At 52.3% G+C, this 15,642-nt stretch overlaps 5 protein-coding genes across 5 annotated transcripts; 4 read left to right on the top strand and 1 right to left on the bottom strand.

Moving 5' to 3' along the window:
• Window positions 1-1,498: 1,498 nt before the first annotated feature.
• On the bottom strand, window positions 1,499-3,088 carry AYO21_00687 (hypothetical protein; the record flags this gene model as incomplete). The annotated part of the gene is made up of 1 exon (XM_022650677.1): window positions 1,499-3,088. One exon carries the CDS (start codon window positions 3,086-3,088, stop codon window positions 1,499-1,501), a length of 1,590 nt encoding a protein of 529 aa, XP_022517291.1.
• A 1,020-nt stretch (window positions 3,089-4,108) lies between these two features.
• AYO21_00686 (hypothetical protein) lies at window positions 4,109-6,207 on the top strand (the record flags this gene model as incomplete). Its single annotated transcript, XM_022650676.1, has 3 exons — window positions 4,109-4,391; window positions 4,474-4,940; window positions 5,002-6,207. 3 exons carry the CDS (start codon window positions 4,109-4,111, stop codon window positions 6,205-6,207), a joined length of 1,956 nt encoding a protein of 651 aa, XP_022517290.1.
• A 1,421-nt stretch (window positions 6,208-7,628) lies between these two features.
• Window positions 7,629-8,906, top strand: AYO21_00685 (hypothetical protein; the record flags this gene model as incomplete). Its single annotated transcript, XM_022650675.1, has 3 exons — window positions 7,629-8,032; window positions 8,274-8,428; window positions 8,488-8,906. 3 exons carry the CDS (start codon window positions 7,629-7,631, stop codon window positions 8,904-8,906), a joined length of 978 nt encoding a protein of 325 aa, XP_022517289.1.
• Window positions 8,907-10,258: 1,352 nt separating this feature from the next.
• Window positions 10,259-12,439, top strand: AYO21_00684 (hypothetical protein; the record flags this gene model as incomplete). Its single annotated transcript, XM_022650674.1, has 4 exons — window positions 10,259-10,982; window positions 11,035-11,508; window positions 11,564-11,638; window positions 11,694-12,439. 4 exons carry the CDS (start codon window positions 10,259-10,261, stop codon window positions 12,437-12,439), a joined length of 2,019 nt encoding a protein of 672 aa, XP_022517288.1.
• A 685-nt stretch (window positions 12,440-13,124) lies between these two features.
• On the top strand, window positions 13,125-15,392 carry AYO21_00683 (hypothetical protein; the record flags this gene model as incomplete). Its single annotated transcript, XM_022650673.1, has 3 exons — window positions 13,125-14,054; window positions 14,105-14,268; window positions 14,318-15,392. The coding sequence occupies 3 exons, from the start codon at window positions 13,125-13,127 to the stop codon at window positions 15,390-15,392; spliced, it is 2,169 nt and encodes a 722-aa protein (XP_022517287.1).
• Window positions 15,393-15,642: the final 250 nt, after the last annotated feature.

Raw genomic sequence — 15,642 nt, 5'->3', positions numbered from 1 at the left:
CACACATGCAAACTTTTCACGGTGGTCTAACTCCTGTCCAATGTCGTGTGGCATGACACTTCATGTTGTGACGTCCAGGCCGCGCCACTTCTTTGACCAGAGCCTTTGGCATCGTATGCCTCTGATGCAAACCTCGCTACGGCACCGTGAAAGGTCTCACGGGCTTTGGTCTGCACAGGGGGCTATATTCCGAACAGGCTCTATTAGCCAGACGCCTTTCAAACAAGATCAACTGCCGCCCTTATCAAGCCATCCTTTACATAACGATGCTGGGCCCTGATTGCGCTCTTCGGGGTGGTACTCAGCAAGCGTCACTACCGATGTCTGGACACGCGTCACCTCGCGACCAGCGGTGACAGCACATGAACGGATTGTTAGCTTAGTCGGGGTTATCAAACACGAACGCCTGCAGAATCCCGGCCTATACGGGAAAATCTCACATTTATCATCTGGTTGGGTCTACCAGCTCGAAACCAGACGCTGCCATCTACACGGAACCCGATTGGCAGCCTACACATGCTATGTAGTGCCAGTGCGAATGGATCATGTCGTTGTGTGCACTTGAAATCATGATCTGACCCGCCTGCCTGCTTGATTTGCGACGATGCAATCACTGGAGGGGCTATCTTTTGTTTTTGGTTCTCGGTTTTGGGAAATAAGATCAGGTGTTCCTACATTAGCAAGCCGTGGTGGCCCAAGGGAGTGGGAACCGTGGGCACAGTTATTGCGCGTCGCACCGCATTTCATATCTACCTACCCACATGCCACGCCGGGTGTGGCTGTGGCTGTAGCTGTAGCTGTGTATCTCGGATCTCTGAAAGATGGAGGAAGAAATTGATGGAGTTTACTCGTATGATATCTCGAGTGGTAGATAGATATTATTTATGTTGAGCTTTGAGCTCCTCAAGGTGTCGTTCTCTTCCCCGTCTATACGAAATACACACCCGCCATGTAGATAGATATCATTAAGTTTCGTCTCTCCGTTCCGTTCTGATCATCCCTGCCTAGGTTTGGAAATGCTGCCTCCCTCATGAAATCCCGCAATATCGCTTTGGCAGCACACCGTCGCCGATCGCTAGAGAAACCGGATGCAGAGAAGGATGGTTCAGGATAGATATCGTATATATATACCAAGTTCTACCATACTAGTCAACCACCTTACTATCTAGTAAGTGCTCGACCGCCTTAGGGTGATATTTCAAATGTCTTCTTTACGTAGATCTGCTGTCAAGTAGCCGGACGTGGCACGGCTGCGATACATATTCCTTCAAAGGCTCGGAAAATCGACAATGTTTGGATGTGGCGGTACAACCCATGTGTCGGTTACATGCGGCCAGCTGAACAGATGCTGGCCGTCGTAAAACGAGGCACTCACGCAGAGTGAGCCTTTCGCTGTCGCCGTTTCCGCCATAGAATAGTCATTCCATCGTAACTGGCAATGAAAATAGTGAGGTGATCATGTCTAACAAACTCTAAAATTCTGCGTAACAATAACGTTTCATTCGGTGCTCAGGCTCTTAAGTGTCTCCTGGATCCCTTGTTTGAGGGCGCGATATTGGATGCGTTGCAGAACGAGTGGTGGATTGCGCAAAAGCTGCGCCGTTCGGGAAAATACTCTGTGGCCGTAGAGGAGAAGTACAACGGCAGTCATCATCCAAATCAGATAGACAATCATTGCCGCCATGTATAGTCGGAATCTGACGACAACAGGGATGACCACACCATCCCGTATCCCGTGGTACCTGGCGACAATAAAGTTTCTGATTGGTCTTTGATGCTTTCGTTGGAGGTGTTGTTGTAAACCTTCGACCATGTGCCAGGCCACTCGCCTGTTAATCTTTTCCCAGGTAACGTCGCAAGTATATCTTCGCGCGGCAATAGCCATGGTCGTACGAAGATTCTCGTCAGTGGAGAGACGCTTGACAAGAGTAATGTACTGCTCCAGATCGTGAGGAGGAACTAGGTAACCGGTTTCTTGGTTTTGGACGATATCGGACGGCCCGCCTTCATCACGAGCGATTACTGGGAGTCCACTCGCCATGGCTTCCAAAACAACCAGTCCGAATGTTTCTGTGATAGAGCAGTGTAGGAAGAGGTCACCGCTGGCATAGGCACGAGCGAGGTCGACCCCGGTGCGAAACCCGGTGAAGACGACGTGGTCTGATACGCAGTCAAAGAGACGATGGACCTGGTCCTCAACTTCAGCGCTCATGTTTCCACCGACTATGAGCAACTTGAATGGAAAGCCTTCTTGTGCAAGTCGCATAGCGACCTGCGCGAGAAATTCGAAGCCCTTTTCGGGGGCTAAGCGACAGACGCATACTAAGATGACTTCTCCATTGGGTGCCAACTCCTTGCGATATGCCTGGTCTCGCTGAGAAGGGTTGAATAAAGTAGTGTCGACGCCTCGGCCCAGTCGAACCATTTTGTTGCTCGGAGCACCTGCTTTCTCAAGGTAACTGCGAACACCGGAGGAAGGGTAGAAGATGGTGTGAACAGTACGATGATTGAACAAAAATCCTTGAACCACACCCAATAGCCAGACAGAAAAGCGAGCCACTGGTCCAGGGAAAAGGATTTCGCTGTATGCCGACAGATCTGTTTGGAAGTTGAGGAGGACGACCGGGGGATCTTGCAGCTGGCGGATCTGAAACAGCATTTGAAATCCTGTAGAAGCAGGACTGGCCAGATATACAATATCGGGCTTGAAGGTGTGTTTGTAGACATCATCCAGTTGGAATGGGTATACCACGGTCAAGTCGGGATTGTAAGGCAGTTCGTATCCGGGCAACCGGAATTCAGTGAGATTTGCACCGGTAGCTGGTTTGAGGCGCGACTGTCGAGAATGAGGAGCGACAATGGCCAGTTGAACACCATTTTTGCGTAGGTATTCGATTAGCATGAGGGTAGTTCGACTGACTCCATTCACAGGACCCAAGGATTCGGTTGCGAGGAGGACTCGCTTGCCCTTGAGGTAGGCGGGAAAGACATCTCGCCTGTCGATCTCAGCGATAGCTCCTCCAGCACATGCTTGCAGCTTTTGTGATGTGGGTGGAGGATAAGACCGTTGTTCTGCTGCCACCTCCATTATACCGAAAACTCAAGGAGAAAAGATAATCCGAAAGCCCAGGCACCCACCAGGCGCAGTCTGCCCCTCGCCTTATCCTTATCCTTATCTGGATGCTTATTATCGGGTGCGCACCACACAACCTGAGTTTCAAGGTGATGCAAATTTGCTTTCAAGCCTTTCTTGTCTTGTTTGGGGGAAATCAAAGAGAAAGTGAGTGACAGGAAGATGCAAGAACTTAGTCACTTTTCATTCGAGGTTCCAAGTCGCTTTGCACGTGTTGCCTCTCTGTCTTGCTCACTCTCACCTTCGGCCGTTTCTTTTATCTCAATTGCGCCTCCTGCGCCTTTTGTTATGATTCCACTCTGTGAGATGTTGCGCTTCCGAGATGATGCCTCTTTATGGACCTGATCCCCGGATCCTCGTGCGCCCCTCGGGTCATGAGCTGCGTGCCAGACAAGATTTAGGCCGATGGTGGCAACCCCGACCAAGGGACAATTCGGACGCGTAGAAGAGGCTGACAGCTCCCACGTGGGCGCATGCGCTCAACAGCAGGCTTCCCGACATGTCGACAGTGTCAACGCGAACATTTCCAGCATCGTCCGTCGTCAGCCACTCAGATGCGTCCATTGACTGCGCGTGCTCTGGTGCCTTTGATACAGTCGCCCTTTTTGTTGATTCCCTCGAGCACAACACACCCGCTCATGACCATCGCCGTGCCCATGACCATGTGAGTCTTGCTCGAAACTTCACACATTTGCCCCGTTTTTCGTCTTCCACCCTGGTGAAAAGTCGGCATGTTGTAATTGCTCGCGGCGCCGCCTGTGCCTTTTACTCGAAGCCAGGCTTCTCTTATCTGCGGGCTTGTTCAATTTCGTCGGTGCTGGTCACCGCCGTGCCCATCCAAGTCGTGCTCGTTCTTAGGTTAAGATGGCTTGATCCCGTCAAATCTCACTTCTGGTTGTTGTTGTTCTCTTCCATTTCCTAAGCAGATCCAAGTATAGAGAGACTTGAAACCCAGCCCAGTGTTTTGCTGTCGCCATGGAATTCGCTGTCCCATCGCTCGTTGGTACCTCCGACAGCAGCTCGTGCAACGACTCTACGGGTCTTTTGACGCCGGACAGCAGTCCGTTGTTCCGCCCCTCACATCCCAAAGATTCATTCGAGACGCGTCTCGCTCATGCTCTGGAAGAGCCCAAGAGACGCAGACTAGATTCGCCCTCAGCCCGCGCCGAGAGTCCTTTCATCCCCTCGTTTGCAGACTTGTTCGCGCCAGTCCCCAGCGATGTGAGGAAGGTCTGTGTTATTGGCGCAGGTTACGTCGGTATGCATATGACCCCGCTCGCACAGGAATTACCTAGTATGTGAGCTATCGAGGTAAACTAATTGAACCCCGCGTGTTTCAGGTGGTCCTACTGCTGCCGTCATCGCGCTGCACAACCCCAAGGTTGGCGTTGAGGTCCTGGACAGAGACCAGCGACGCATCGAACGATGGAACTCGGCTCACCTGCCCATTCATGAGCCCGGTTTGAACAAGATTGTGCGATTGACAAGAGATGGCGCGATCATAAAGGAGCCGGGTGACTGCAATTCTGCCTCTCAAGGCCGCAATGGCGACTCGGACTACATCTCCAGACGCGGGCCGAATCTCTTCTTCACGTGTGATACTCAAGTCAGCATTTCCACCGCAGACATGGTGTTTCTGGCAGTCAACACGCCCACAAAAACCACGGGAGTGGGTGCAGGAAGAGCAACCAACATGACGGCTCTTGATGGCGCTGTCAGGGATGTGGCCATGTATGCGAGGCCCGGAACTATTATTGTCGAGAAGAGCACGGTCCCCTGTGGAACCGCCCAGCGCATCAGGAACACGGTAAGTGACCCGTTTCGCGTGGGGGAGGCAAAGTGGGTTTCTAACGGAGACCTATTGCCAGCTTGACACGCTGCGACCCGGCGAGCCGTTCGAGGTTCTATCGAATCCCGAGTTTCTGTCTGAAGGCACAGCGATCAAAAATCTCATGAAACCCGATCGCGTAATCATTGGATCTTCTGGAACTCCTTCTGGAAAGCTTGCGGCAGATGCTCTGGCCAGTTTGTATGCAGCATGGATTCCTTCCTCCCAGATTCTGCAGATCAATGCGTGGTCCTCTGAGCTCTCGAAGCTGGTGGCCAATGCCATGCTCGCACAGCGAATCAGCAGCATCAACTCAATCAGTGCCATTTGCGAAGCGACGGGCGCAAACGTCGAGGAGGTCGCGAAATCCATTGGTCTGGATACTCGGATAGGGCCACAATTCTTGAAAGCAGGTCTTGGTTTTGGGGGTTCATGTTTCAGGAAAGACATTGCCAGTCTGACGTACCTGGCAGAATCTCTAGGCTTGGAAGAAGTCGCCCATTACTGGAGCCAGGTCAACTCGATCAATGTCATGCAACGCAATCGCTTTGCGCGAAAGGTGCTGAAGAGGTTCAATGAGAATCTGGTGGGCAAGAAGATCACTTTGATGGGATTCGCATTCAAAAAGAATACTAGCGATGCGCGTGAATCTCCCGCTGTCGACGTGATCAGATCTCTGTTGGACGAACAACCTGCGGAAATTGCAATTTTCGATCCCTACTGCGACGAAGATGATATGCTCCGGGAGATCAGCGCAACGGTCAGCAATCGACCGGGCTTCGCAGGTGAAATCTCTTCCGTGAAGATCTACACGGATCCATACGAGGCATGTATGGAGTCAAACGCCATACTCATCATAACAGACTGTGACCAGTTTAAAACGTCGCCTCAACGGCTTCGCGGCAGCAACGCATCTGAAACAAGCTCCCCCACGAATCGACCTGCAAGAAGATCGGCGTCACCGAAACAGGAAGAAGACTACCTGGGCGCAAATTTTGCAAATTACAGGCTAGCAGCTCAACCAGATTGCGTGGACAACTGTCCCGACTGCAGGTCAAAGGCCAGAAGCCCGATTTCCACGGACCCCGTCGAATGGGCTCGCATCGTCTACAGCATGAGAGAGCCCAAATGGGTCTTTGACGGCAGAGGAATTGTCGACGCGGACCAGATAGAGAAGCTCGGAGGTGTCCGTGTCGATGGGATTGGGAAATGGCGCCCTGAAGACGGACAGAAGCGTTGTTGGTGACCCGATCCCCGTTCCATCTCTGGCCTGCTGAACCTCGATCGACCTACATTCAATTGATCGGACTTGAGATCCCACACCTCCCACCTTCAACCTCGAAGCTGCCGTGGATGAACCCTCGGTGTTGTTGCTTTTTTGCGTCTTCATCAGGACAAGTGTTGTCTGCTGGGAATCCGCATCACGACGGGCTCTTGCATGGCATTGAAGCCCAATTTCGGAGCCAAGGGTGTCATTTGAATCCTTGTGCGTGTGCCTCACGCCACGACACCAGACCACACCACATTGTCATTTGTTTTTTCCCGTTCTCTTGCCCTGCCCTGTGTATATAGAGCAAGCTCAGCCTCCAAGAAGATCCTCAGACAAGCAGATAGAAAGACGACCTAGACTGATATGCAATGCCTTGTACCCGACCCAGGACGGCGTCAGGTCCGGGGTTGTTTGATCAAGGTTGTCGGTGTGAACAAGTAACGGGAGGGAGGTGGATGGATAGGCGAGGGGCATCTGCCATTCGAGGTCGTAGAGCTGAGGTGCTACGAGTAGAATACTCTGATACTGTCGAGTGCTTTAGCAAGAGCGGCTATAACGAAGAATCTCTTCACAGAGCTGTTACGGTTGATACTTCATAGGTCATCAGTCCTTGCGTGTCGGTGGAGGCCCTCGAGGTTGTTGCGGCCGAGGAGCGGCCGCTTTCCCGACGATTCCTTCCCAAGACGCGTGGCCTGATCTCGTTGCGCGCGCCTCGATCAAAAGACCTCAATATTACCATCGACTCTCTATCAGCCCAGTGCTGGCAACAGCCAGGGTCACCAGCGAGGTACCGATGCTTCTCAAGAGACATGATATAGAGATATTACCGCATTCGGTAGTGGGGTGCCCAGACTGGCCAATCACTAATACACAAGATACCGCATCTCCCTAGGTGCCCAGGAATTTCCAGGCAATAACACGGTCGTCGGGGAACTTGATGTGGATTGTAGGTCTATGGTCTATGATCTGCTCGGCTCCTCGCTGCAAGGCTGAGGATATTTTAGGGGTGAATGGCCACTACTAATATCAAATTGGTAGGGCATCAAGGAATCCTCTGCTCCAGAAATACCGAGGCTTCTTTTGCTTTTGCTCCTCATTTCCTGTTCGTAGCGGCAGGCATTGACTTGACTCGCTCACATCACTCCTGAGTCTCGTTCAGCTGAGCCTCGAGGTCCAGATGCGGGGAATTTATGCCTAGGCAGAGGAACATCTGGGAGGAGCAGGTAAGGATTACTTTTGCTTCTTCTCAGCACTTTAAACGAGGCTCCTTCGTCTCGACTCCCGCCTTGCTGAAAAGTATATAACAACGTAAGTACCACGGCCGTTAGGTGACTAGCTCAGCGTTGCACTGCATTGCATCTTTACTACTCTGCTTCAACTCTACTGTACTGACGAAAATGAACTTTGATTTCTCCAAGTCCAAATCCGTCATGCCGCAACCGACGTCAACACCAACGACACAGTCCCCAACCAGCTCGTTCGACCTCTACTCCGAAACCCTCGCTCGTCGCGCCTTGCCCTCGGACCCGGCCGTGCGCGCCGACATCGAGCATGTCCTCGAGCACGGCTACGTGGTCATCCCCAACTGCTTCAGCGCGGACGAGGCCCGCGAGGCCCGCGACGAAATCACGCGTCTTCTCCACAAGGACTCGTCGGGCCAGCGGCCGCTGACCGGCCGCAACAGCTTCGAGGGCCTCAACACGAATCGCATCTACTCGCTGCTCAACAAGACGAGGGTGTTTGACAAGTTTGTCATCCTTCCTCGAGTATTGGCGCTGAACGACTTCTTCCTCGATCCGGGGTATGTATAACTCTATCTCTTTGGCGTCCTGATCCCCGTTCAATGCCGTTTCGTGCCCGTGCGTGATAGGGCTGTGGCTCTAACTATATTGTGCAACGGCATTCGGCATGCTGGAGTGACAGTGGCGGTGGGCTTTCCCATAAAGATGGAGACAGAGACAGGGAAACAAACAGGGAAATATCTATTACACTCGTTCAAATTAATCCCCAGCTGACTCAGAGCGGCCGCACATGTGAAACAGGTATTTGCTATCGGCATATCACACCATCTCGATCAACCCTGGTGAGAAGGCCCAGGCATTGCATCACGATGACTACTACATCAAGTCTCCCCGGCCAAGGCTGCCGTTTGGAACGGCGATAATGGTCGCTTTGAACGAATACACGGCTGAGAACGGTAAAGTCTTTTTCGAATCCAACTCCGCTGTCTTCCCGTCTTGACTGAGAACTTATCAGGTGCTACACGAGTCATCCCCGGTTCCCACAAATGGGACAGCTCACGACGAGGCACGCCCGAAGAGACCATCCCAGCGCTCTGTCCCGAAGGCGGCGTCATCTACTTCATCGGAACCCTGTGGCACGGCGGCGGAGCCAATTTCTCGGACAAGCCTCGCCAGAGCGCCACGGTGCAGTACTGCCAGCCTTTCGTCCGGCCCATCGAGAATCAAATTCTGGCTGTTGATCCGAGGAAGCTGGACAGCATCCACCCACGCATCGTCGACTTGATGGGATATACACACATGGAGCCCTTCATGGGATATGCCGATGGCATGGGCCCTCGCAGGGCGGCGAGACGCATGGTGAAGTGGCTGCAAGAGGAGGTGGACAATGATCCCCCGACATTTGCGCACGGGTTCAAAGACTCCAAACTCTAGGGTATCATCACAGCAAGGGCATAAACCTGAGGTATTGGTGAGGTTTGGACTACCTCGCACATCAACCACGGCCAGCCCCTTGGAGGTGAGGCTAGTGTTTGTAGTTAGAGGATCAAAGCATGAAAAATGGCGAGAAAAGTCATCTCCATTCAACACTAGCCGAGGATTTCCAGAACAACTTGAAAGAGAAATAATGGCGCGGAGCGTCTCAAGTCATAATAGTCACTCACGTACTCGTACTCGTACTCGGTACTTACATGCTAATGCCCATCAACCACATATTTGACCAATCACAGTCCATGTTAAGTGATCAATATTATGCAAAACATCAATAATGGATAAAATCTGGAGAAGCGTGAAAGAACCTCGAACATAGAAAGGCATATCTTTGTACATATGTATAATAAACTCCCATCGTCATGGTAGTCTAGTAGACGTAAACAAAAGCTGCCCTGGCCGCCCGGATGTCCGGAATAAAAGGCCTTGAACGGCCCGAAAGGGACAACGTGTGGACGTTCTGGAGAGGAGAGTTTTCAACTGAGGACTGAGGGGCTGACAAATGATGTCGATCTGGGCACCTTGATCAGATTGGATTGCTGCTGTCTTGGCGTTTGTCACGGTCGCCGGCGTGACTCAGCGTGCACAACGACGTCAATGCCGTGTCATTGTACATGAGCCTAGCGGCACTAGGGTTGAGGGAAAAGAGTTTAGCCTGCAGGTTGATTGGGTAATTATTTGCTTAACCAAATTAGGCTCTCTCAAGTCAAAACACTAGTGTCTAGTAGAATCAATCTCACAAGTTTAGTCAGATGGCTAGTTCGCTAGGCGTGCCCAAGGGAGATTTCCTCTCCTCGATCGATTCTGCTTAGGCGCCGCCCACTACTGGGCTCACTGGGGATCGACTTGGAGGTGCCCCCCCGAAAACAAAACTTTGGAAGGGCGGCTGGGCCAATGCCAGGCAAGGCACAGAAAGAGGAAAAGTCACCACCAACGCTGCCCCAAACTTGGTGTTTGTGTGGCTTTCTCTTTCCAGCAACCTCATCGGCATCTTGCTGTATCCGCTTTTTTCTGATCAGCTGCGTCTGTTTCCTCCGTTTTGGACTTCCCTATACTCCGTGTTATCGACTTCTCAGTGGGCGTTGACCGGTGGCGGGCTGACTGCGTGTCGCCATCTCACTGAAGGATCGCTGGACTTGGGAACTCGAACTTCAACTCCGCTCAGTCAGCTCTCTCTCTGTCTACGCCTGCGCCCTCGCATACCTGCGCCTCTCCAGTATCTCTGTCCCACGTCGCGCGGAACCTCGTTATACTCGTGTCGTTGATGCAGCGTCACCGAGGGCAGTGGTCACGCAATGTCTTCATCACAGCCTGGCTCGCGGCGCATCAGCTCCGTCAGTAACTCCAATACCGAGCCTTTCCCTTCGATACCCGAACCGCCGGCCGGACCAAGTTCTACCAACAACACCACGACGACCAGCACCACGACTACGACGACCACCGTACACATCCCCCATCGCGGGAGACCCTATACCATAACCTCCACCCAACCTCCGCACCAAACCCCTACCGTCGTTGCGTCCACGCCCGACAATACTGTTATAACTAATGCCACCGTCACAAACCCGACCGTGACGAGAACGATCTATACCCCTCCTCAGATCAATCGATTGCGGCCAGTCGGGATCAGGAGACTACCCTCTTCGAACCTGCGACAGGCAGCACAAGATGGCGATTCAACATCAAGTCGACCTCCCAGCCGCTCCGAGTCTGGTAGAAGACGTAGCAATTCTGCACCACAACGTACGAACTTGGGTGTTTCGGGCTCAGGCACATTAACGAGGCAAAGTACGCGACAGTCACTTCTACCAACTCTTGCCGAAACCCCATCGGCACCGGATCAAGGAGATGGCGCCGTGGATCGCGACGCCATGCACGAGAACGTGACCGGCGTTCCAGGTAGGAGACGGAGCATCGGCAATGCTGCACGCTCCATCATTAGCAGAATGAGCGATACCTCGAGAGAGCGGCCAGGACCTGAATACGAAAACGAAGTTGTCGACTTGCTCGATGTGCTCGGTAAGTCATGGGTTATAGTTTTTAAACTTGGGCAATGCTGATTGAATTCTAGACCCCGAAGTCTCGACCCTGACTACGCTAAACAACGTCCAAAATTCGCTGTTTGTCCCAGACTTGGGCAGATGGGTAAACCGAAGACCGACATACACACTGAGCCGTCGACCAACGCAGACCCGGAGACCCGACACGATTGAAGAGAAGGCAGTGGGTGTGCCTCCAGCTGGCACCGAAGGGGCTCCTTCAGAGGAGCCCCCCGTAGCAATTCCGGGAGAAGAGGAATCGGTTGAGCCGACCCCTATGGAGCGGACCTGGTCATACCAGCGCAAACCTCAGATGGAACGCACACACAGCATTTCGTCTGTGGTCACGGACTCGCACTTCGCCGTGCTACCGCATGGCGTCTCTCTAGAAGGATGGAGCGAAGAAGATAAGGAGGCTCTCGACGATCATGTCAGGCACATGCTACACTCCAAACGATCGAAATTTAAACAGAGAATGGTTGCATTTGGGAAATATATTCAGAAACGTGAGTTTGTCAAGAGCTGCCCGTGTTCGTGTCTATTTGCTAACTGTGATAACAGCACTTGGATTTTTCGTGTTTTTATATGCAACTCTAATTACCCTGTTTGGTTTGGCTTGGGTTCTTTTCTTGATCGGTAGGTTGGAATGCATACTCTGGACGCAATATCCTATGCTAATCGTGTTTCTTAGGTTGGATCTATGTTGGAGACCGACAAGAATACACAATCAACGTAATCGACAACGTGCTTGTTGCTCTTTTTGCACTCGTCGGTGATGGCATGGCGCCATTTCGAGCGGTCGACACATATCACATGTGTTTTATTGCTCACTATCACCACCTGACGTGGAGGTTGCGACGAGAAAAGGGGTTACCGAAACTGCACGACCGCAACGATCTCCCTGCTCAATCAGAAAAGGAAGCCGACCCGGAGTCCGGGGCTCCAGAAGACCATGAGTTTTCTGTTTTGACGCACAAGCAACAGCAAAGACTCATACACCACCAAGCCAAATTCTCCAAATCGCATTCCTTCTACAAGCCCCACGAGACAGGCACCCATTATGCTTTCCCGCTACGCTTGTTGGTGGCGATCGTTGTGTTACTAGACTGTCATTCACTCTTCCAGATCGCGCTCGGTACCTGTACGTGGGCGATAGATTACCACACCCGTCCGCAAGCCCTGACTGCGACAATTCTGACGTGCTCCATCACCTGCAATATCACGGGCGGCATCCTGATCGCCATCGGAGATCGAAAGACGCGCAAGAAGGACGTGGCCTTGAAGATGGAGAGACAGGCCTTGACCGAGACAGCCATCAAGAAGGTGGAGAAACACAAGCGAGAGAGGCTGGAACACGAGCACGAGCCTCAGATCCGGGATGCCAATTTCGAAGTTATTGACGAAGAGACTGCTGACCAGGTTCGGAGGAGTCATTAGGTATGGCTCTCAAGGCTACCCGTCCAATTGCCACGGAAGCATGGCGTTGGGGGCGGTAGGCCTCTTCAGTTGGTGTTGGCGGATATGAATCCAATATGACAAGCAGTTGTGCTAAAGGGAAACGATGTATCCTCTCCCTGGTGACTGTAATGATAACCAGAGTATTTGTGGAAAGTTGAGTGATAGTAATACCAACCTTGCTCGACCATACCCTGTGGCCTCAGGATCTCTGAACAGGCTGAGAAGTGTTGCAATGCATACTCGGGCTTAGTCCACCTATACCGAATACTGATACACATTGGAAGAGATGCAGCACCCAGCGCCTGATGGTAGCCATTAGGCTGATTCTCGGGGGCGCAGGAGATGAATCGTTATTCGACCAGCGCAACCGGCTCAGCCTCATCAGGCACATATTACAGGCCTGACACTGCCGCAGTGACCACCATCTTGCTTTCCATCATGGCCCTCCCTTTCACTTCTTTCATTCTGACCTTTACTCCTTCGTCTTGAATACGTTGGCTCATATCAGGACTAGGGGATGAGGAGAGAAAGTATCGTAATGCGCCGCTCGTGTTTTAATATCTGCTGAGCACTTTCTCTCTGGGAGCCTCGACCGGTCACATCCCCCTTTTTCTTTTCGACGATCCTTCCAGGACTCGATCTCTCTGTCTTCTATTCCACAGATATGGCTGAGGCTGTTCTGGGCGTGGTGGCCGGCGGTGCGGGCCTCGCCAGCCTCGCGCTCCAGCTCTTCGAAGTGTCCCAGAAGCTGCACGAACTGCGGGCCAACATTCGCGACGCACCCGTCGAGATGCGCGAGATTCTCGACGAAGCCGACCTCCTGCGTACCATCCTCGCCGAATACCTCCACCTCTCTGGAGCAGCGGACAAAACCCGACTGATGCCGACTTTGGTACAGAAGCAGGCCCTCGACCAGTGCCTGAAAGTCCTCGAGATCCTACGGCACATGGCGCAAGAACTCGAAAGCACGATGCGAACTTCAAGCTCGAGGCGGGTCATGACTTGGGCCAAGGTCGAGGCTGCCTTTAACAGGAAGCGGTTTGTGAAATTACAAAGTACGCTCGAGAGAGCCAAGTCAACCCTCGTCCTTGCGATATTGACCAATCCAACTTCGAAACCATGTGCCCCCCAGAGGGAAGTCGTACTCCAAGAGTCCACCGCAGAAGGACCTTCAGAGGCAGCTGGTCTTCCTTGTACGACATCTTTCGGTCTCGAATCGTCTGCTACGAAGAGGAGAATTGCCAATACCAGCTCCAGCTCTTGGTTTGCCAAGTACAATATTGGCATAGGAAATGTGTATATTAGAGGCAAGCATTCTCGGGGTGGAGCTGAGACTACTAACAGTACCGCCGATAACGGTCTCAAACTGTCTGTTTCATTTGCGTCCTGGATGTTCAACAACTTGGTTGCCTTCATGTTTGACTCTCGTCCACAAAGGTTCCAGCTGACGCTACAAATCAATCGCCTTGTTCCACCTGACGCAGAGATATTTCACCTTTGTGCTGCAGGCGACACGATCGGCGTGGGGAGGTCCATTGCCGAGGGGAAATCTTCCGCATCAGATGTTACATTCGAAGGAGTAACTCCCTTAATGGTGCGTCGAGTCCAAAATAGTGTCGGAGTCGGCCTGCCACACAAGCTGAGGAGAAGGAGGCACACTCACCACCTGTGGCACTACTGACCATCAGGATGTTTCAGGTTGCTGCGTATTACGGACATGCCGATGTGTGTCGTATCCTTCTTGACGCAGGTGCAGACACGGCTATGACGGTACTTCGGGGCTATTGCGGACGCACGACGATTCAATTGTATGCCTCTTTCCCGGTCTCGCTGTCTTGGGCTGACCACTTTCCCTAGAACTGCTCTACATTTTGTTGTGGGTGGCATGCCCCTTCCAGAGGCGTCGGTCATGGCCCTCTGGGACCATGTAAATCCATGGAACACCTATTGGGAGGGCTCCATGACCGAATTCTGCTGGGAAGATCCCCAAATTGTGTCGAATTCAGACGCTGTGCGTGCTCTCGTCGAGCACGAAAACATCTGCATTGAGTTTGGCTGGTCGCCGGCGTCGTGCAGTGCGGGTCATGTTGACGAGGCCACGCACATGGGAGCTGGCCATCTGTCCCAAATCACGCCAGAAGATTTTCAATGGCTGATAGCGCCCGAGAGAATCAACCTCGTCGGTCAGGAACTGGATTTCTTTTATATGTCCTTGATGCTGATGCAGTGTCGCATCTGGCATGCCAATCTTCGCAGGATTTACGTCGTTTTCTCAAACATTACAGATCTGTCGAAGATGGCGACAATCGACATCATTCCTGGTATAACTATCTTACACTATCTCCTCCCGCGTCTGCCATTTGTCGAGGACGAACATCTGAATTGCCTGAGAATCATGCTCGAACGACTGGTGCAAGCTGGTGCAATCGAGATGGTCGAGGCTATGCGCCCAGAACAACCGCTCGTGTTTGCCGCCAGAGGGGGTATTGTTTGTTATGTATCCAGGTATGGTAGCTGGGAGCCAGAGCGCGCCGCTAGCGCCCTGACTACCGGCTTGAACCTTTGGTTAGAGATACTGGGAAGGACACAGGTGAATATTGGCAGCTACCTCATCGGCCAACGTAAGTATATCACCAAGGAACCGATCGAGTGCGGCGTCGTTCCACAAATTGTCGAGAAATTTCCTGAGCATTTCCTTGACAAACAGTGGTACGTCCAATTGTCGTGTCGCAAAGATGCGGACCCGATGGATGTACACAATTCCTGTGGTTTTCGCATCAAGGCCCAATACTATTCTGTCGAGAGTACCTATCCTGCACCTGGGGGTTGGCCCGGTGATGAGGCCAAGGGTAATCAGCAAACTCTTCAAAGCGTGGATGACTTGTGGGTTCACAACAGTGATGATGACTCAGAGCTAGAATCCAACGTATGATCAGACATGATCAAGACGTCTGTTGAGGACGGCAATAATGGGACGTGACCTGATGGTAGGGGGAATGCACTCCATTGACAACTGTGACAGAGGCTCCAAGGTGGTTTTGGTCTGCTTGAGCTACGATATCACGATGAGAATGCGGCAACGAAAACCGGAAGCCGAATCCATGGTATGGCTCGGAGCTGTGGTGTTGGGGTTTGGAACGGAACGCTCACAAAATATCCTCGTCGCCTGTGAATGGTGAGGA

Source organism: Fonsecaea monophora (assembly GCF_001642475.1).
Source record: "Fonsecaea monophora strain CBS 269.37 chromosome Unknown Scaff2, whole genome shotgun sequence".
Classification (NCBI taxonomy): domain Eukaryota; kingdom Fungi; phylum Ascomycota; class Eurotiomycetes; order Chaetothyriales; family Herpotrichiellaceae; genus Fonsecaea; species Fonsecaea monophora.
This window is presented reverse-complemented; position numbering and strand designations above follow the sequence as displayed.